This window comes from Podarcis filfolensis (genome assembly GCF_964270895.1).
Source record: "Podarcis filfolensis genome assembly, chromosome: 7".
NCBI lineage: Eukaryota > Metazoa > Chordata > Lepidosauria > Squamata > Lacertidae > Podarcis > Podarcis filfolensis.
In genome coordinates, this window is record NC_139603.1 from 45,777,842 (window position 1) to 45,797,406 (window position 19,565).

At 47.5% G+C, this 19,565-nt stretch overlaps 1 protein-coding gene across 7 annotated transcripts; it reads right to left on the bottom strand.

Moving 5' to 3' along the window:
• Positions 1-2,687: 2,687 nt before the first annotated feature.
• Positions 2,688-17,582, bottom strand: ADCYAP1 (adenylate cyclase activating polypeptide 1). Of its 7 annotated transcripts, none has more exons than XM_083621693.1 (7): positions 16,692-17,578; positions 16,340-16,447; positions 11,562-11,699; positions 10,801-10,896; positions 8,883-9,017; positions 8,187-8,301; positions 2,688-4,308 (listed from the first exon to the last, which is right to left on the bottom strand). In XM_083621693.1, the coding sequence occupies exons 2-7, from the start codon at positions 16,438-16,440 to the stop codon at positions 4,300-4,302; spliced, it is 594 nt and encodes a 197-aa protein (XP_083477819.1). In that variant the 5' UTR covers positions 16,441-16,447; positions 16,692-17,578; the 3' UTR covers positions 2,688-4,299. The 7 variants fall into 7 exon arrangements, with proteins under 7 accessions (XP_083477819.1, XP_083477817.1, XP_083477818.1 ...); XM_083621691.1 differs by lacking the exon at positions 2,688-4,308 and adding an exon at positions 6,457-7,072 and having other exon boundaries at positions 16,692-17,582; XM_083621692.1 differs by lacking the exons at positions 2,688-4,308; positions 8,187-8,301 and adding an exon at positions 6,457-7,072 and having other exon boundaries at positions 16,692-17,580.
• Positions 17,583-19,565: the final 1,983 nt, after the last annotated feature.

Here is a 19,565-nt window from a genome sequence, read left to right on the forward strand (position 1 = left end):
TATAGAATTCTTATTTGCGATGTTTGAAAAATTCAGTACATTTATTTTTTTTAGTTGGCCTTAAGGAACTGGACAACTTTCAGTACCCTGGTTAACTACCTTGATGATTTCCATTTTATGGCCATGGCAGGGGGTGGTATGTTCTAGGTTAAAAACTTTAGAAGATAAGAAGAGACCATTGGATCAGGCTAATGACCCACCTATTCCAGCATTCTCATAGTGGCCAACCAGATGCCTATGGGAAGGCTGAAAGCAAGATTTGAACACAACATCACTCTCCCCACTCATGTCAGACCTGGCTTTCTAGTCCAAGCAACAGAGCATCCAATATAACAACTGCTGCAGAGAATTCGGGCCTCCCAGAAGAGCATGGTAAGGTGAGAAGGAGGTGGCATTCTGCAGCTTTTAATGGTTATGGGCATCCCATGGAAGGAAAGAGTTGGTGCTTTTCCCTTGTTGCTCTCAAGGTGTTTTATTTGTCAACAGGTTGCTGGAAAAGGAAGGAATGAGGGCGGGTTGTTATTTGTGGCCATAGTAGGGTGTTCCGGATCAGCCACAAAGCAGCAAACACAAGGGCTAGAACACAACATGGCCTTAGCCAGTGGCTGACCATCTGATTGCGAGACAGGTCAGCATGGCATGATTTGGGACTGTCTCCTGCCAACTGTTTTTAAGTATGGTTGGATTCAGCAGTGCTGTGATGATTTGAGGCTATTGAAAGAACAAGTCCTGGTTTTGGAGTTACACAGCACTTTGGTGGAGGCATATTTTGTGATCAAATGCATTTATACCATGCATAGTTGGGAGGAGGTTGACGCTAGTGACTTAAGCAGAGCTCAAAAGGAAATGACTAGAAACCTACATTTGGCATTGTCCAGGATGGAGGGAAGTATATGTCTCACTATGAAATTAAACATTCTAGGGAAGAACTGCACAGGACAGATGGGATTTATCGGGCTGATATCAGTCATGATATCTACCCACAAACATCACAACAACTTTATGGCTGCTCAGCATAATATTGTATTAATGTGTCTGGTGGATGGAAGGAAGGAAGAGTCGCTGGCATGGCTGTTGCCTTCAGGCACTAATAAGTTCCTTTGCGTGTGCCAGAAAAATCAGTGTATCATAGAAGTCCTCTTAGGATGCAAATCACTGTTTACTTAATATCCTCCTGCCAGGAGAAAAGATCTCCCAGCTATAAAGGAGCAGAAATAGACTGGATCATGACATACACACCAGCCCAGAGCAATCCATACAATCAATGTTTGTGTTTGCTGTTAACTAGATGTTAACCTCATGAAATCTGCTCGTTGGAGGTCAGGTAATTGTCCCCTAACAGCCTAGCCTCTCACTGGCTTGAATGGAACTAACTCAAGTTCTGTAACTTTTCCTTCTGCACCAGTGAGTCTCTCTTCCAAGTATCACGGTGTTAAGGCACCTTTTCCAAGCTTAGGTTTTTACTGAAGTAGCACATCATCTTGGAGTGGGCCTGTTGCTCCTGCTGCTGCTGCTGTTTCTACGACTTCCTAGTTTTGCCATCTTGGAGTGGTTTGATTATTTCTGGTACTGAATAAAGAAGCATAGGAGGATTGTTTTTCTTTCTCTAATTTAAATGTGGAGTAGCTTTTTACACTCTAGCTAAGAACAGTTTCTAATCTGCTGGAATGACGGTAATCACAAGCATAACAAGGATCTGGAGTATTTCCAATTATTTCCCACACATTTAACTGAAGGCTTCCCCTTAGAATACCCTACTATGAATCCTTATGCTGTCAGTTCAACCTGGTTCCCAGGTAGCAGGCACCGTTCTCAAAGGAGCCCCTTACCTCTCCACACACTGGTGGATGGGACTTGAAGCAACGCTTTTTAGAGTAGTGGAGCCGTGTTTTTGACTGAGTGGTCCTACTGCTGTTGCTTTGTACCTGAGTACAAATAGGTGCAACTTGAAACTGGAGTGCTTAGAGCATTGATAGCACTGGAGAAATGGAATGTTTTAAAATGTATCTGAACGTTTTGTGTTTTTAGAACAGTCTTCCCCAGTCTGGTGCCCTCTAGATATTTTGTACTGTGTGACACATCAGCCCCAGCCAGAGGCTGCTGGGAGTTGTGTTCCAAAACATTTGGAGGACAAGTTAACCACCCATGCTTTAGTTTAGCACATCCTCTTTATTATAATGAATATTGCACTACTGGGAATTCCTGGGCTGTCCATTACTGCTCATTCTTAACCATGTTTCTTAGGGCCCCACAAAATGTCCTTTTTATGGAGTATGCGTCATGATTTTGTGATGGTATCAGGGTGGTTAGATGCATTCCTGCTATCCGTGTTGTTTGTGCCTTCTAAGGTTTGGGGGCAGTATTTCTGTTTTGTTTCAGTGCATGTCCCATGGTTTCCTACTAAAATCCCGTAACTTTTCATATCACAGACATTTGCAGGGAGGAGGGCATGTGCCGCTTCTGTTGCACTATAGTGCAAGCGTGCTCCTCCAGATGGAGAGAATGCAGTAACACTCGTGACAGAATGGCTAAGAAAGCAGCAGGATGTGCACACAGCCCAGTGTAAATCCACCACTCGTGCACTCTTATTGTGTTAATGACAAGTTGCAGAAAACACCCACAAAAAGACACCAGTCTGGAGGGGCCCATGGAAAGTCCTAAAGAAAGTACTAAAGAGACAGACCTGCTGAATTTGCTGGGGTTTATTTCACAGAAAACATGCATGGAATAGAGCTGCAGGCCTGATCACGGATTCACCTCCAGGAGACAGTCTATGTTTACTCCAAAATAAATCCCATCACGTTTTTAATGAGATTTACTCCCCAGTTAGTAAGCCTGGTTTCAAAAGTGCAGCTCTTGAACACAATCCAGAAATACCCGTGCCTAATTCCTACAGAATTCAGTTGTACAAGAGGGCCCAGTGAAGAGTTGAACAGCATGATCCCGTTTACTCCCAAGAAAGTCCCCTTGAGGTTTCCTCTGAGAAAGTGTGTAGGATCACACTGCACATCCTATTAATTTCAACGACATTTAAACATGGATGGTAACGTTCTTCGGATAGTTGCCCCACATCTGTTTGACTTGACTTTCTAAAGCAGGTGTGGCTAAACTGTGCCCCTCCAGATGTTGCTGGACTACAGTTTCCATCATTCCTGACCACGCTGGGTGGGGCTGATGGGCCAGGACCAGTCCAACAACATCTGGCAAGCCACAGGTTCCCCATTCCTGCTCTAAAGTCAGATAGCTGAGAGACTTAAACCATTCCTTCAAGAGCAGCTGCAACAAATTCATTGGAGTGTACATAAGAGCTGGCTCTCAAAGTGATTGGAGGATCCCTATAATAAGTAGGAGAAAGTAAAGCTTTATTTCTTTTTTTAAAAAAACCTGATTATTTTGAATGAGTTGGCTGGGGTGGCTTTTGCTTTTGGTTCCTTCTCTCGATTGTGTCTGAAGTTGCAGTTCCAATAATTTCCTACTTGATTATATTGTAGAAGCATCAAATAAGAAAGGTGGGGGGAAGAAGAAACCCTACAGGTTAAAATAAAATGTTATAGATTTCATTAAAAATAAAATAATCAGAATCATAATTTAAGAGGTTATTTCCTGGTGGAAATCCATTTGCACTGTCTCCCCCAAACATTAGACGAAATGGCATTGTTTACAAAAATTTATTAATACAAACTTTACACACTTTGAAATAACAGTTCTCAAAGTCCTATTGATGGAAACCACGGGTGTTTTACTTTTTGCTGTAGTGCTTTTTTGATACTCAAGTTGCTACACAGAAGGAAGAAAAAATATATAGATATAGATAGATATCTCCAAAATACTGACATCTAACCTCAGTGATCACTGGATTTCCAATTGGATCCATGGGATTTAAGGCTCTTGGCGACAGAGGATAGCTATCCTAGACAGGCGACCACGGGCTGTGTGGAGAAACGTTACGCTGGCAGACTGACTGAAACTGACTAGCCCACTGGACTAGCAAGGCGAAGCTGAGCACGGCTAGCACGTCAAAAGGGAGCCCCTAGAGGTCGCCGTCGCGTCATCGCACCAAACATGGGACACAAACACACAGCAAGAGGTCCTGCCCGTTGTCCTCGTCAAAGGAACAACTCGCGAGGCTTGTAGACTTAACACCAAAAGAAGGAAAGGGAAAGGGGGGGGGGAAGCGAAAAGAAAGAAATGCAAGCTGATGTGTTGCAGCATTGTAGGGCCACTAAATAGCCATCTGTGAACTCGTGGCGATTTAAAAGGCGAAGGGAAGGCACGAAAAGCTGCAAACGGCATCCTGCGTCACATGGCCTGAAGAGAATGCAAAATTCAAGTAAGATTGATCTCATACACACCACTCAGGCATCAGATCGAAGGCCCTCGACGGCTGCGCTACCGCTGGCTGCAGCCGTAGCCCGCCTGGGACCTGCATGCAAACTCGATTGGGTTTGCTGTGATGGATTACTCGGGGCCCGGATCAGACGGGGGGGGGGGGAGTCTGACGGGTGAGACGGGCGCCTTTTCTCTGCTCGACGGCTGAGTGGCTCGTAAAGCAAGACGAGGCGCTGGGCTCTAGGGGGCGCTGGCGTGCACCTCCGCCCCGGCTTTGCCCTTAGGAGACGCGTTCCATTCATTTCAACGGGGAGCCGGCTGCTAAACTGCCGTCGGGATCAGAGTGCCAATCTCTCAAGAGTTTCCAGATCTCCCCACCACCCGTTTTCAGTAGCCGAGGAGCTGGGAATCCTGCCGACGATTCTCACAGGCTAAAAATCCCCTTTACTCGGAAAAACAAGGGCCATTCATAACAGGGCTGTCGTTTCAGACACCGAGGATAATTCTACGTTAAAGTTACGGGGCGGGCACAGAAGAACTCCAGGTGCGCTGCGCATTTTAAAACAGTCTCCTACCCCTTGAAACGGTCGCGGCTTCTCTCAAAGAATTCTGGGGACCGTAGTTTCTTAAGAGTGCTGAGTTGCTAGGAGAGACCCCTGTTATTCCCCTCAAAGAGCTACAGTTGTCAGAGCTCCCTGAGGAGAGGGGCTGGTTGTTAAACCACTCTGGCAATCGTAGCTCTGTGAGGGGAATAGTGCGTCTCCTAACAAGGCTCAGCACCCTTAACAAACTACAGCTATCGGGATTCTCTGCGGGGTGCGATGCTGCTTTCAATGTGCAGCGCAGCTATTTGTTGCGGGTGCTCTTTCATATACCCCCATAATAACTAGAAGCAATGTCATCAACACAGGAAAAAAAGGTTGCCTTCTCCCTTCTTCTATTTAATTTTTTGAAGCAAAGAAGGCTGTTCTTAGTATGGTCATATTTGTCCTGCATTTAACTTGACTAACTAGAGGTGTCCCATATAGGTAAAATACAGGAGGAAGAATCACACGGAGTTGGAAACCTGGGCAACTTTTAAACTTGGGAGATACGCTTTGCATCGAGGTTAGGTTTTCACCCCGTTGACTTCAGTTGAACAGTCAAGCAAAATCCCACTGCTAAAAAAAGAGATTTCTTTCCAACACATGAATGAAAGGTGGCAACCTAAATGGATTTAGATCCAAGTCCTACAACTCAGCAAGGAGATCTGGGGGCTCTAGAAATAAGGCGCCCACCCGTTTGGTCGAGTCTGAGCTGCGGGAGACCCAATTAATCCGAGGCCACCCTATGATTGAAGCTGATTGACACCCTGATCCTTTAAGGCGCATTGCAGCCGACAGACGACATCCCAAAAGGTACTCAGCTCGTTAAAACAATGGTGCCGTCGAGACAGGACCCTGGGAAGAAAGACCTGGGTCCCTAAATACAGTAGGGCTGGTTTACCATCTGAAGGGGAGTGGGAGAGCCGCTAAGGCTATTCAACCCAGGGTAAAATGACCGTACTGCACCACTGTGTTAAGAGAACCCTCAACAGATGTATTTTCCATTGAAATGAATGGGACGTCCTTCTGGATAAGTCTGCTGACTTAAAAATGCCAAGTTCCCTTGATTTCAGTGGGAACAGAGAGAGGGGCGGGGTGTTGCTTGTTCTTTGAGCAGCTTCAGTTCATTCATACCTGCGACTGGCGCCGTGCGCAGGCGCATGCCAAATAAGTGTGAATGAACAGAAGGCAGGACAAAGACCATCAAGGAGAATGGACGGTTTGGAACTGCAACCTTCAGCCCCACTGAGTTCAGCAGAACTAGATCGGCTTCGAACCACCCTATTTACATTTGACAGTTAATTCTCTGGAGGAAAGAGGGGGGAAACAAGTCCCTTCTGAGTTGGGACTATTTCAATACCCACTGCACACAATCCAAGGGATTATTTCAATGCCCTCCACACACTTCACACACAGACACAAACGCACGCGCAGGCGCACACGCACTCACATTTCAAGGTCCCCGTCCCCACAGAAAGATGCTTGATCAGGTCTGAGAAACTGAAGCGCAGAGGGAACACTACACATTCTAGCATGACCAAAGTTGATTGTATGAAATAAATTTTACTAAGCGGTTAAAGCCATAATGTAGAAAAATACATTTTAAACCTCCAAGCTCAATAAATCAACAAGGAACCGAAAGGAAAAGGAAAAAGAAAGGAAAAAAACTTTTTCGTCATAGTGCATAATTCTTTAGTGGTGGAATATATAGAGAGATATATAGATATAGGCGCTACAGCAGGGGGGGAGGGGCCTAAGACAGTCTGACAATTAAGAGCTTGCATCATAACAAAACCAAAAGTGCCTGAGGCGTTCACAATATAATTGTTGGTTGTTGCTTTCGAGGGGAAAAAGAAACGAAAGTGGCCCCGATGGAAAACACAACATTTGCGAGAGAGGCCATCGAGGGCGGAGAAGCGAAAGTTCTATCAGGGAACCATGAACTGGGGGGGCGGGGAGGGAGAGAGAGAGTGAAAGTGACTCCCACCGGGCGGGCGGGTGGGGCGGGGGGCGATTATCAAGAGAGAACGCTAGCCAATATATCACAAGATGAGAAGAAGGATGGACAGCACTGGAGAGTTACACGTGAATACTTTGCATCAAGATCCGATACCAAACAGCTCGTAGGCCGATGGATCTCTTTGAGGCGGGATCCACACCTGCAGCAGAATAGGTGGAAACGGAAGGTGGTAGAGTTGCTTAAGGTTGCAGAGTGGAATATACCATTTCAGATTACAGGTGCACTTCTTTAATTTTAAAAAATGCTCCCTTTAATTATTTCTATATCTTATTAACTTCTGGCGTTGGGAATGGAGGAATGGGACTGTACTAGAATCTTTCTTCCAGTTTTCTACTGGCAGGACTCTTTCTTTCTTTCTTTCTTTCTTTCTTTCTTTCTTTCTTTCTTTCTTTCTGAAGTGCTATTGTCCACTTTGCCATCACGAGTTTCACCTCCGTCTGCTGCATGGATAGATCCGGCCTGATGGGACAGGTTATCTTTAACTCCTAGAACCTACACTGTGCCAAGTCCAAAACCCAAAGGGATGGGGTAGGGGGGTCGTTTCTTCTCTATTCCGCCCTAGATCTGAACTCCGAACTTCCTAACGGATCGAACTTATTACTTCTGAGGCTACCTCAGAGTTGGATCCAGACTTTGGCGTTCTTAGAGTTGACGCATCAATCTATTCTGAGCATGGCTAAGTCTGGACGCTACATATGCACAGTGTGAGATATATATATATTTATACACACTGTGTATAGATTTATACACAGTGCATTGTGTATCTATATGTGTATACACACACCTGCATATGGGAGCAGGCCCCCTTCTTAGTCTGCTATCCCAGAAACCAGAAAAAAACAACTCTTCCAGGATTTCTCATTGGGGCGCAACTATTTATTTCGACAATTTGCATCCTGCTGAACTACAATCGTCTCTTAAACTACCGGACCCTGGTCCTCTCTGCTCACAAGCGCTAAGGCGGATCGGCATGACCCTTCACCCCCTCTCCCCTCGTACAGGCAGGGAGAGGCGCTCCTTTGCCCCCCCCCAATTGAGAGGAGTGGCCAGGAGAGAGGGGTTCTGGGGCGAGGGGTGGCCGATGCACCTTAAACGGTCTTGCAGGCTCCGTTCTTCACTTGGTCTCAGAGCAGATCCAGATACATAGAAAAAAGGGCAGTCAGAGTAAAGCAGGGAAATGTCATTTCTAGCAAAGGGGGGAGGGAGGGGGGAAGGAGGAAGGACGTGTCAAAGGAGCCTGACAGGAGACTCACCGGGGCAAGGAACTGCGTCAGTAATTCTCCCAAATCAATAGCCTCATATTCCCCTTGTAGCAGGGCATCTTTGTCTATGTACAGTAGCAAATGGAGAATAGTAATTTCTTCAACCCTGTCATGGATAAAAATACTCTCCTTTTAATTTCCATTACAAAAATAGGAGCAATATTCAAAACAATGATTGTCTTCTCCATTTTTTTCTCTTCTTTTTTTAAATATAAAAACATAAAACAGCTCAGGCGAATGTCCTCGGTCTCTTGTGCAAATGCTAACCACTGCAGCATCAATTGGTCCTCTCTAATTCCCTAGTCTATCGAGCTAGCTCTAGCAGGTCTATAGATTCTAATCTTAACATTTAGTTAGTTAGTTTAAGGATTGGTCCACAAAGTAGATCTGTGCGTTTTCTCTAGTGCTTATTCTTAAATATTATTTTGGTACAAAAGAAAAACAATATTATTATCAAAATATTCATTTAATGGCTTTACTTCATACATAAATACATGTTTAGATAACACAGGAGCGGTGATTGATCAGTCAGTTTGGAAATGACTTTTTAGGGACGGGGGCGGGTTGGGGGGGTCCTCTCTCGGATTTTTTTTTCCCCGGGGCTTTTGTATACACAGGAGCGATTGGGAAACTCATCGCTACAAATAGGCTACTCGGCGTCCTTTGTTTCTAACTCTTTGTTTATACCTTTTCCCCAGGACTGCTGCCAAGTATTTCTTGACAGCCATTTGTTTTCGGTAGCGGCTGTAGCTGTCTGTGAATATGCCGTCCGAGTGCCTTTTGGAAAGCGGTTCCGAGTCATCCTCCAGGCCGCTCGCTCCGCTGCAAGGAGTAGGGGAAAGAGAAGGGGAAAGAAAAAGAAGGCAAAGCGAAACGTGGTTGCAAAATCGGAAACCGCCAACCCTGCCGCAGGAGCTACGTCTTTCGGAAGCAGAAAAGGGAAAGGGGTCGGGAAATTGGGCCCAAAATGCGCAGGCAGGCCACCTTAACGCCCAGAAGGCTGGTCAGTTTCACTGCCAATGGGCGTTTGCTGGATAGACTCAGTGTAGACTCTTATTGCGCATCATCTTGTTCATAAACAAGAGGAAGGAGTCACTTTCTGTTCTTCTTTATCTTCCATTGTATTGCTGTCTGCTGTGTGTGTGTGTGTGTGTGTGTGTGTGTGTGTGTGTGTTTCGGGGGGTTTCCCAGCTTTCCCTTTTCTTTCCTACCCAGGCTTGCTCCACAGGCCAATGCCCCCCCATGCCAAACAATAAGCCCCTCGCGATCTGTCCCGATTAACCTTCATCCTTTCAACAATTCGAAGCTTGTGTGTGTGTGTGTGTGTGTGTGTGTGTTTCCCCCATTATATCATCCTCATTATCATCATCCTTTTTATCACAGAGTTATCCAAAAACATTTGGTCTAGGGAAGGATCTGGCGGTGGAGTGTGCAGGGATCGGGGGTTTGTTTTGTTTCTTAAAAGATGGGGGTTGCTCCTTTCAAGCAGCGCGAGCAACACGTAGAGCAGGGGCCGGAGCAATAAAGGGCAGGTTCTTTCCCCGGCGCCAAGAAACAAAGGCTTTCTCTAACCACGCTGCGGAAGTTGAAGTGTGATCATAATACAAGTCGACAGTCGGGAGACAATCTCTTCCTGGCATGAATTATTCATCCTGAAATGGTGTAATCCATTTCCCCCTGGGCTTTATTAAAATGTTGCCTTCTGCCGATACACGCGCGGGCTGGCATCCGGCTAGGAGGGTTGATTTCAAAGCAGAGGTCGAGGACGGGGAGGGAGAAGGAGGGAGGGGCTGCTTTGTTTTTATTTCCCATTTTATTTCTTTTCCGCACGTTCTGTGGTCAGTCTGCACCTGGATCTATGGAAATGATGCCCTCTTCCTCCCAAAGGAGCCTCGAGTATTTATTTAATCATCCCCAGCGGGTTGGAGGGGGTCGGTCAGACTCCGCAGAGGAGCGAACTGTGCAACTGACAAGGTCTTTATCAGCTGAGCTTGTCGCCGCACCTTTTCATCCTGTCAGGCTGAATGGGGCGGGGAGGGAGGCCGGTTGTGTCACATTCGAGGGAGCGTGGAGAATTAGCAACCCTATTTAACAATATAGCCCAGTCCTCTGAAAGTTGTAAACCGGGAAAGCCCACCTCTCCGGGAGTTCAGCCCAGTTCTGTTTAATAATATTCTTCTCTAGATGACATTCCACCCGTAGTTTGATCAACAGCCCAACTTAACGGCGATGACCCGCTTGGCACCCACATTCCCTAAACGCGCTGACTTAGAGACAGACTTGAAATTCCCTTATTCTGAATAGGATTCCTCGCAAGAAAAGGGAAAGGTTGACAGCTATGCTTGTTGGTCTTCCACGCACCCTGGGACAGTTTGATCCAGAACCTGTGCATCGAACTGTGATCCAGGTTTGCATGCATTTCTATCGTTTGTGCAGAGATGACAGATCCGCTGAGCTCTACAAAATAACATGCCCAGTGCCATTTAATCCATTCTAACCCCATGGGATGGTTCATTAAGATTTGTTCCTTAGATTCTCCCCCCCCCCTTGCACACCCACACTCCCTCCCCACCCCACCCCACCCAAACAAGGAAGACCGTCTTACCCCACCCGCTTGGCCATCAGAGAATGAAGGTACTTCCTCGCCGATAACTGGCCCAAGACTTTCCTGTAGGCTTTATTAAAGATCCCATCCGCATGCCTAGAAAGAAGAAACGAAGGGAGGAGGGAAGCGGTGGAGAGAGGGAGGGAGGAGGAGGGAGACACAGAGATCAAAATAAAACAGGCAACAAGCCACGACCAGCAAGCTGATGGAGGCACCTAGTACTACCCAGAGCTCATCCTACAGGGAAACCTCAGCAAGGGAGGGGGGATCTGGGGGTCGGCCTCTGCTTGGGTCCCCCAGGGACCTCGGGCCGCGCCTGCCTGGGCAGCGGAGTCTCGAGCGCGCGCGCTCCCCCCCTCTCCCCCCCCCCCAGCTGGCAGCTGTCGGGGCAACTCGTGTCATTTTCTAGGACGGGGCGCGCGGCGCGCTGCTCAGAAACTGGTTTTATTTTCCCGGAGAGAGGTAAGTCGGATTGCTCGCCTCCTTCTTCCCCACCCCGTCTGTTCTCGGTCTGACGCGGAAACCTTGCAGAGGAGGATCCTCGGCTTGAGAGGGGTGCTTCTCCTCCTCACCCTCTTCCAAAGACAAAGCGGAGGAAGGCTGGGAAACCACCTCTCTTCCCACCCCACCCCCACTGGCGCGCCACACCCACCGCGCGGTCCATTGCGCAGCTGCACCGGCGCAAGGGGCGCGTCCAGTCCAGGTCAGGGTGCCCAGGATCGCAGCCTGCTTTGAACTCTATCTATCTGTGGCTTAATCACCTCTTTTCCGGTGGGTAATACAAGGTGTACACGTCGTCCAGCATGGAGGAAGGGTCGGCTATCCCGAGGGGCTCGCTGTCGAAGGCGTAGTCGGGCAGGGTGTTGCCGTCTTCGTCGTACGCTTCATCTTCCAGCCTGCTGTAGAGGGAGACAGGCGCCGCGCCTTGAGTGCGGGATCGCGGCGAGAGCGGGGCGGGTGGGCACGTCGAGGGGGCGGCGGTGGGAGGAGGGGGAGGCGGCACTGGCTGGGACCAGGAGGCACCCTCACCCCCACGCAGAAGCAACCATGGCGCCCGAGGCTCGCTCCCTTTCCCCCCCACTTCGCTTCCCCTACGCTTGGTCTGCCCCCTTAGCCGCGAGGAAGAAGACTGCCAGCCAGCTAAGGGAGCCCCTCCCCCCGAAAAAAGGGAAAGAAAGAGCCCCACAGGCTGCCAAAACGAGAGGAGGGAGGAGGCAGACATCTCTGCAGCAATTCCTCCTACTCGCCAGCCGCCTGTTTTGTCCTTCTATTACACCTTCAATTCAGGGGTCCACGTCCAGTTCTCCGTTCCCAGGTAGCGTTCAAAGGACTTCGCCCATCTTTACTCATTCAAGCCAAAGGCTTTTCGCGCTGCCAGTTGACCCAGTGGGACAAAGGGGGAGGGGATCTTGAACTCAAGACCTCCCCACCCCGTTATCCTTTCTGCCTTTCTGCAAATCGGGTTCGTTTCGATTCTATTTCGGTGTCTCGGACAGTTCAGAGCCAATGGGAGTGGAGTGGATCAGAGCATGCATGGAGGCTGGGAGATTGGGTTGAAATCCTCGCTTGGCCATGTCACTTGTTGGGGGGAGACCTTGGGCACGTAGGGACGAATTAACCATTACATTGATAGGGTTCAGGCCAGTGATGGGAACCTGTGGACCTCCATCAACCCCAGTTAGGCTGGATGTCGAGACAACAACCGGAGAGTCTCCTGGGTTAGGCCCTCTGTTTCCCAGTTAAGCTCAATGGGCGACCTCGGACCCACCACTTTCTTGTAGCCTGGCCTTCCTCACAGGGTTGTTGTGAAATGAGAATCTATGTATGTAGGCATGAACTACATCACTCGTGACTTTGCCACAGCTATAGGGTAGAAGAGTGATTTCCCTTTAAAGAAATTAGTGTTCCGATATTTATCTATTTCTTTTCTCATTTTAATACATATTAATTTTAGATAATTCGTTTGATGAATTAATGCTTCTCTCCCTCGTCAACATACAGTTCCCTCCTATTAGCCTAAGATCCCTTGCACCCTTAATCCAGGCCTGTCGGCAACGCAGAATCTAACCAGGGAACGGTGTAAAAACGATTGGGAGATGAAATGATCCTTATACACCCAACACACGCCATTCACACGCAGTGTCTGGGAAGCAGGCCAGAATCAGCGTGTGAAAAATAAGCAATAGGGTTTTTATTATGGGTATATTTTTAATGCCCATATATTTTCTTCACATATTTGAAAGGGCTCTGGTAAGACACACTTTTAATCCCTTTTAATCACTTTTAATAAGATTTAATCCCTCGCATCTCCTGGTAGGACTGGAAAAGCCTCTGTCTCGACCAGTTCTCCTCAACCTTGTGTCCCAGATCGTTTCTCCCCTTTCTTCCTTCCTCTGCGCAAGCAGACACACGCTCTCCGCTCTCTTTTCTGCGTCTTACAACGGTTCCCCACCCCTCCCCGCTTCCCACCCAGCCTGATCTCCGTCGTGGTCTCCCTGCTGCCGGATTTAGGTCACTGCGCGTCTCTCCGGCAGCTATTTTCGTCTGCGGAGCTCTGGCAGGAGCTATCAATAATGGATGCTCCTCAAGTGTTTCACGGCTGCTAATTCAGGCGCTTGAACGGAGCCAAGAGCCGCCCAAGTGCCTCCCCCGCTACATCCACTGCGGGGGGGGGGTAGGAGGGTCCCCCTCCCCGGGACTGACAGCTGCTCCCACCCCCCGCCACCCAGCCCCACCAACTCCCAGGTCTCGGTTGGCAAAGAGGGCTGAAAGACCTGGGGGAACCTTGGGCAACAATCTTCCAAGAGGGTGGGAGAGGCTGGTTCGTCTCAGGACAACCTCAGAGCCTGGGCAGGAGCGTCCCGGCGCGTTGGGCACTCTGTCGCCAGGACTGAGCCGTTTTCATTCTCAGTGCCCCCTCCCCGGGGGCAGGGAAAGCCTCGTGCTTCCCCAAGATTAGTGGCAGATCACAAGAATCCGCCCCCCTCCTCCCAATTCTTCTGATCTAGAAACCAATAGGGGTCAGTAGCGTTCTTGGCTTCTGTCCCTCTTAAAGAGGAGGGGGGAAAGCAACGCTGGGGGAAAGCACCCTGTTGGTCTGGGCGCAGCAGCCTTCCCGGACTCAGCACCCTGACGGAAGTCCTCAGCACCGCTCCGCAAGCGGTCTCCGCTGGGCCACCTTGGAGGGATTTTCGAAAAAGCGCAATATTTGTCTTGCTGGCTCAAAAATCCCATCTTGCTCTGCCTTCTGTACTCTAGAGTGGTTTGCCCTAAGCGTTTGGGAAGTTCACAAGCAGCCGTTCGTTACAGATCGGCTGCTCCTGATCAAGGAGGCTCCACTTTTAATAAGAGGAAATTTGGAACAAAGGGGTATAAAGTCGATACAACCAACTTAGGTTATGCGGAAGGAGCCTTGTGCCGTATTAAAGGTTATAGACTCCTGGTCGACTCAGGCTCCCTTTTGGGTAATTTTGGGAGCAACAAGGCAGCCAATCTCTACTACTCTACTCTATCTCTACTACCGACCGTCTGTCGATACTGCTAATGATAACAGGGAACTGCTCCCGGGTGGTGTTACAGGCTTGTCCTGCCATCCTAAAAGTAAAGTTGCTATCATCAGTCCATAGTCTATACTCTACTATAAACCACTGTGGAGCTTATTGCCAAAGAAACGTGCTCAGGTTCCTGGTATGAGACAGTTGACTGAGGGATGCAGTTTAAACAGCCTAGATTAAAAAAACACATTTCATTGGAATTTAACTTCCTGGGGCATGCATTTGGGTTTGCAACCTTAAGGTACAGGCCTGCTCGTTAGATTCAGTATGGTTATTCCAGAAGCAAACCTTTTGGTAAGAATCCCAGTTGAATGGCATTTGGTGGAGCGATCTTAGCAGTCCATCCACATTTTCCTTTCAGTAAAAGTTATACTTGCGGGAAATCAATTTAGTAAGGCTCAATCCTACAGTGTTTCCATTTAGAAGACCCGCACCATCGAAGCTTTAAAATCTTACAGAGAAATCTGAAGATCGAAATGACAAACTGCGCCAGCCAATAGAATTTCACGGATGGGGCCAACCCTACACACTTCACGCGTATACATTAATGGTAGCTTCAGTCTGGGCCACGGCGATTCACTTTAAGCTGCCTTCGCTAAATGCGCACCTTCCTTCTAAGCACGGCTGCTTAAGCAGCAGGCGCCATTGAAATTAGCGGGGCCTCCGCCAGGTACATCCATTAGTCCTACCGAGTTCAACGATTCCAAGTACTGTAGGATGTAATGGTATCAATGCATCATGTGTGGATCGCGTCGCCCATCATACCTACCGTAACACTTCTGCTGTAATATATTACTCACTAGATGTAATTTCCTACCTGTGATCCGTACCGCCAGAAACATAGCAGAGTCCTTAGCTATAACCCAAAGCCTTCGTCTAACAATTTGCCTACAGGTTCAGTACCTGCCAGGCAAATGCAGCAGGTAATAGGCAGCCAAATTCGGGATTAGAAGTCTGCATGTATACAGGTATACCTATGTCCTAGATATAAACATACTTTCGTTGTGAGCCCAGGGATGCTCCTATGCACACAATCTAAAATCATAAAAGGGTTTGTTCCAGAATAAATGTGCATAGAATTGGGCTACCGGTACATTTATTTCGGAGTCAACGTTTTAGATATCAGAATGGCTGGTCTATCATAATCTGCCCGTATTTCTCAATGTTTGGCACTCTGATTATCTGGAAAGAAACTCCATATATCTCACAACTGTTGCAGATAAACACACATAAGCTTCACACACCCACACCCTGCTTCTAAACGCATAACTTGGAGTTAATAGCCCAAGGAAGATTTAGGATAGCAGCCTGGCATGTCAATGAGTGGCTTTATATTTCGGTTTATGCTTCAGACCCAACTCCATGGATTGGTGGTATAGAATTCATACCACAGAACAGAAAGCGAATGGGAACCCCAAGATAAGCATTGCTTATATTGGAGAAAGCGGAGGAGGGTGAAATGAAATTGTATACATTCCGGAGACGAATATATTGTAGGATATCGCGATTTCCTACGAGCATTTAATTAAGTAATTTTCAGGCGCGCGCACCAGCACGCACGCGCACTCTCTTTCACACAGAGAGACACACACACCAAACGCAACTTGCACAGTTGCTCGGTAGTCAATTTCACTGCTGCGCTAAGGACAGCAGCCTGTGTTTCTAACCTGGAGGGTTCCTTAGAGCATCAGCTATCAATGTCTCTAAGCAAGTGACCTAACCCGGACTTGGAACCTTGAGCTGTGTGGGTTCCCCAAGGTTAGAGAATGAGGGAATTCTTGGGGAGTTTTCCTTCTTGGCAAGGAAAGGGCCAATTTGTCTCTAGCTGGAGGCTAGAAGGCTAAATCTAAGCTGGACAGCTCCCAGCGAAGCGTCTGGACCCGGTTAGAAGTGGCGAGAGGGGGGTGGGGGAAAGAAATCCCATGCAGTATAATAAGCCAAGCCCTGGCTCCCAGTCGGGTGGGGAGAGCCGGGCATTCACTCACCTCAGCGCGGGGTATTGGAGTCCAGCAGCCGGCGAGCAGTAGACGCTGCAGTGCATGATTATCCCATAGACCAGCAGGGCGAGAAGCGCTTTGTTACACATTGCCACTCTAGGAGGGTGGGAAAGAGAAACCGCGGTCACAAGGGGCTCCTAGGGGGCTCCCTGTCCCCTTCCCCAGCTTTGTCCAGTAAAGAATCAGCTCTTGTCACCTTGAAGCTATCAGATGCTGGGGAACCCGCCTGTGGGACTTTTCACCAACCGAGGCACAACCTCTCCCACCCACCCGCCCCCCTCCCCCCCCCCGGCACTGCCATGCCCCTCTCCCCCGCCCCGATTCCGCTCATTCGCCTTACCATTCAACTCTGGAAACCAGGCGCAAGACTGGATCTGAATCAAGGAGGATTTCTCCCTTCTTCTTCTTCTTCTTCTTCTTGTTGTTCTCCTCCTTCTCTCGCTCTCTTCCTTCCAGGAAGTTTTGGTGGGGATAGTTAATCCTCCTGAAGCATCGCCTCTCTCTCGGTTTCCCTCTGTGTGTCTCTTGCTTTCTTCCTCTGATGGGCAAAGAGGGAAACCGCAGAAAGGGAGGGGGCGTGGGACAGACAAGCAGATCGACTTGTTAGCTGCCTAGCTTGGGGGGGGGGGTTGCTCAGCTCAAATTTTTTAAAAGTTGCAGGTGTAAAGTGGAGTCTGCCAGGCAGGCAAGAGACAAGGGGAGAGAGAGAGGGTGAGGAGAGGAAGAAGGGGAAATCCTTGCAGGAAGAAAGAGGGAAACAGAAAGGGAGAAAGTGGGAACTGGCTGCGTTATAGCAAATGGTACAGAGCGGTTCTTTCCCCCTTCCCTGAGCAGCTCCTGGCTTCAGCGTCGATTTGTCTCCTTTTGCTTCACTACCTCCTCCTTTCTTCTCCTTTCTTCCTCCTTCTGTGCCTTCCAAGCTGATCAGCTTTGGCTGCTGGATGCTGACAGCCCCGGCTCCCACCTTAGCTACCAGATCTTTTGCACCCTCTTTGCTTTCTGCTCCCAGCTCTCTCTTGTAAACAGGGGGTCTCTCCCTCTCTTTCTCTCAATCTCTCTGCCTTGTTGCCTTGCCGGGTGTCTGGCTTGTTTTGTTTCTCTGTTGATGTGGCGTTCGGATTTTTATTTGCCAATGACTTTTTTTTATTGTTGTTGTTGCAGTCACGTAATAATCGGTATCAGAAAAGACGTCACCACCCCAATTCCTCAAGGAACAGAACAATCCCAACTTCAAGATGATGCGAGCAGGAGTCATAAGCTTCTCATAAGCACTTTAACTTACACCTCCCCCCCCCCGCCCCTTCCCAACCAAAACTCTCACTGAGGTGGCTAATTTTCAAATTTCACATTTCCCCTATATTTCAGAGACGGGTCATTCGATTCCATGTCTCTTGCCGAAAGTCTGTCCTTCACATATACTTTTTTCTCCTCTTCCTAAGCGTCTTGCTTGGAAATAATCCCCACTGATTTCAATGGAAATTGCTTCCAAGTAAGTGGACTCCGGTCATTTTTCAAACAGAAGACTTGCTATTTGTTTACGAAGCCAAGAAATCTTGGGCATGTGCTTCTTTAACCAGTGCAATTAAATATTTCAATCTCTGTTTTTGTTGCCGTCGTCATTACATTACTATTAATTTCCCCTCCAAAGCTGTTTGAAGTCTTAGAGGATTCTCTATAATTTTCTAATTAGAGATAGCAATTGACAGTCGGGTGGATTGATTACCCGCTGGGCGAACAGTTGCTTTCCCACTGGAGCTGTCCAAACACTGTGGTGCTGAATGGCTTTGGCAACTGCACAAAGAACTTGGAAGAATGTTGCCCCCAAGATTGCTCCATATTTACAGAGCTCCCATGCTGGCAGGGCAAAATTAGAAATGTCATCGTTTTATTCATACGGTGATGGTGGCTTGTTGTCATACCATATTCACTGTGATTTATTTGCCCATTTTGAAAGTGTAATGAGCATACGCGTATTTATTCTCTGAATGTGGAAAGGGGTTGTATGCTTTTTTAAAAAAATTGTGGACAGATCTCGGTTTTAGACGCCATCTGAGAATTTCAACAACAAATAACACAAACGCCCAGGCAAAGAGACGCAAGGAAATGATTAGAAATTGATAATTCTGGGAAAGTTATGTTTGTATCTTCTTCCTCCCATCTCCCCCTTTCCCCCCTGTAAACCCAAGCAGCTTGGACTTGGCAGGGAAGCACACGCAGACGGGGAGGGTTTCCATTAAAACTTCATATGCAAGGGAATTCTTAAGGGAATCCCTCCTTGGGAATTCACAATCCATAAGCATTACTTTCCTGAAAATAATGTAGAGGAAGAGGGGCGATGGGGAAAAGATCACGTCTGGTCTCCGTTTCAAGTAATTTGGTATTACTGGCTTCTCGTTTCCTTCTTGAAGGTAGAAGTCCAGATCCATTTCAGAAAATTGTCTCAAGAAATGCAGACTGATGGAGCCACTGCCGTGCATGTTAATTATTAAGCTGATGAGCAAAAAAAGCAGGAAGAAGCGGAACCACAATGATTTTTTTTAAACTTCCTGATTCAGTTATTTGGCTTGAACATGCACGCAGGAGCGCTTTGAAACGTCGAGTTCTCAAAACTCAAAATGTTTCTATAATTTAACAGAAAATAAACTCCACTGCTTTCCTCCCCTGAAGGACACACAATGTTTACGATAGTTTTAATCAGATTTTGTCGATTAATTTTAATTGTGTTTTAGCTTTTTATATACAGGTAGAAATATTAGACTTTCACCTTGAGCATGTAGCAAGAAAATAATATTTATTGGGTAAATAATGTTTGTTTTTCTAATAGAATCAGTTGCCATCGAGGAACACTATTCGCTTGTGCTTTTTTAACTTCCACTATAATTCGTGTGAGCTGATACAAATAAAGTTTATTTTCTCCCTTCTTCAAATAACTAATTTATGGACTTAAAAAAAAATCACTGAAACCTTCTGATGCGTTTCACTACAGAAAACCTGTTGCAAGCAGCGTTCGCCACCTTGTGGAAAGTTTAAAAGGTGCGTGACTCAAACTCGCGTTCAGAGCTATCTTCTGTACAGGGACTTGGGAATGAAGTATCACAAGACGAAAGCTTCACAGCTCTGCATTTTACTATACTTTTACTGTAGCTGAAGGCGCTGGGGAATCAAATCAGCCCATCTGAAATGGTTTCTCTTGTGTCTGGGTTTGTTGTTGTTT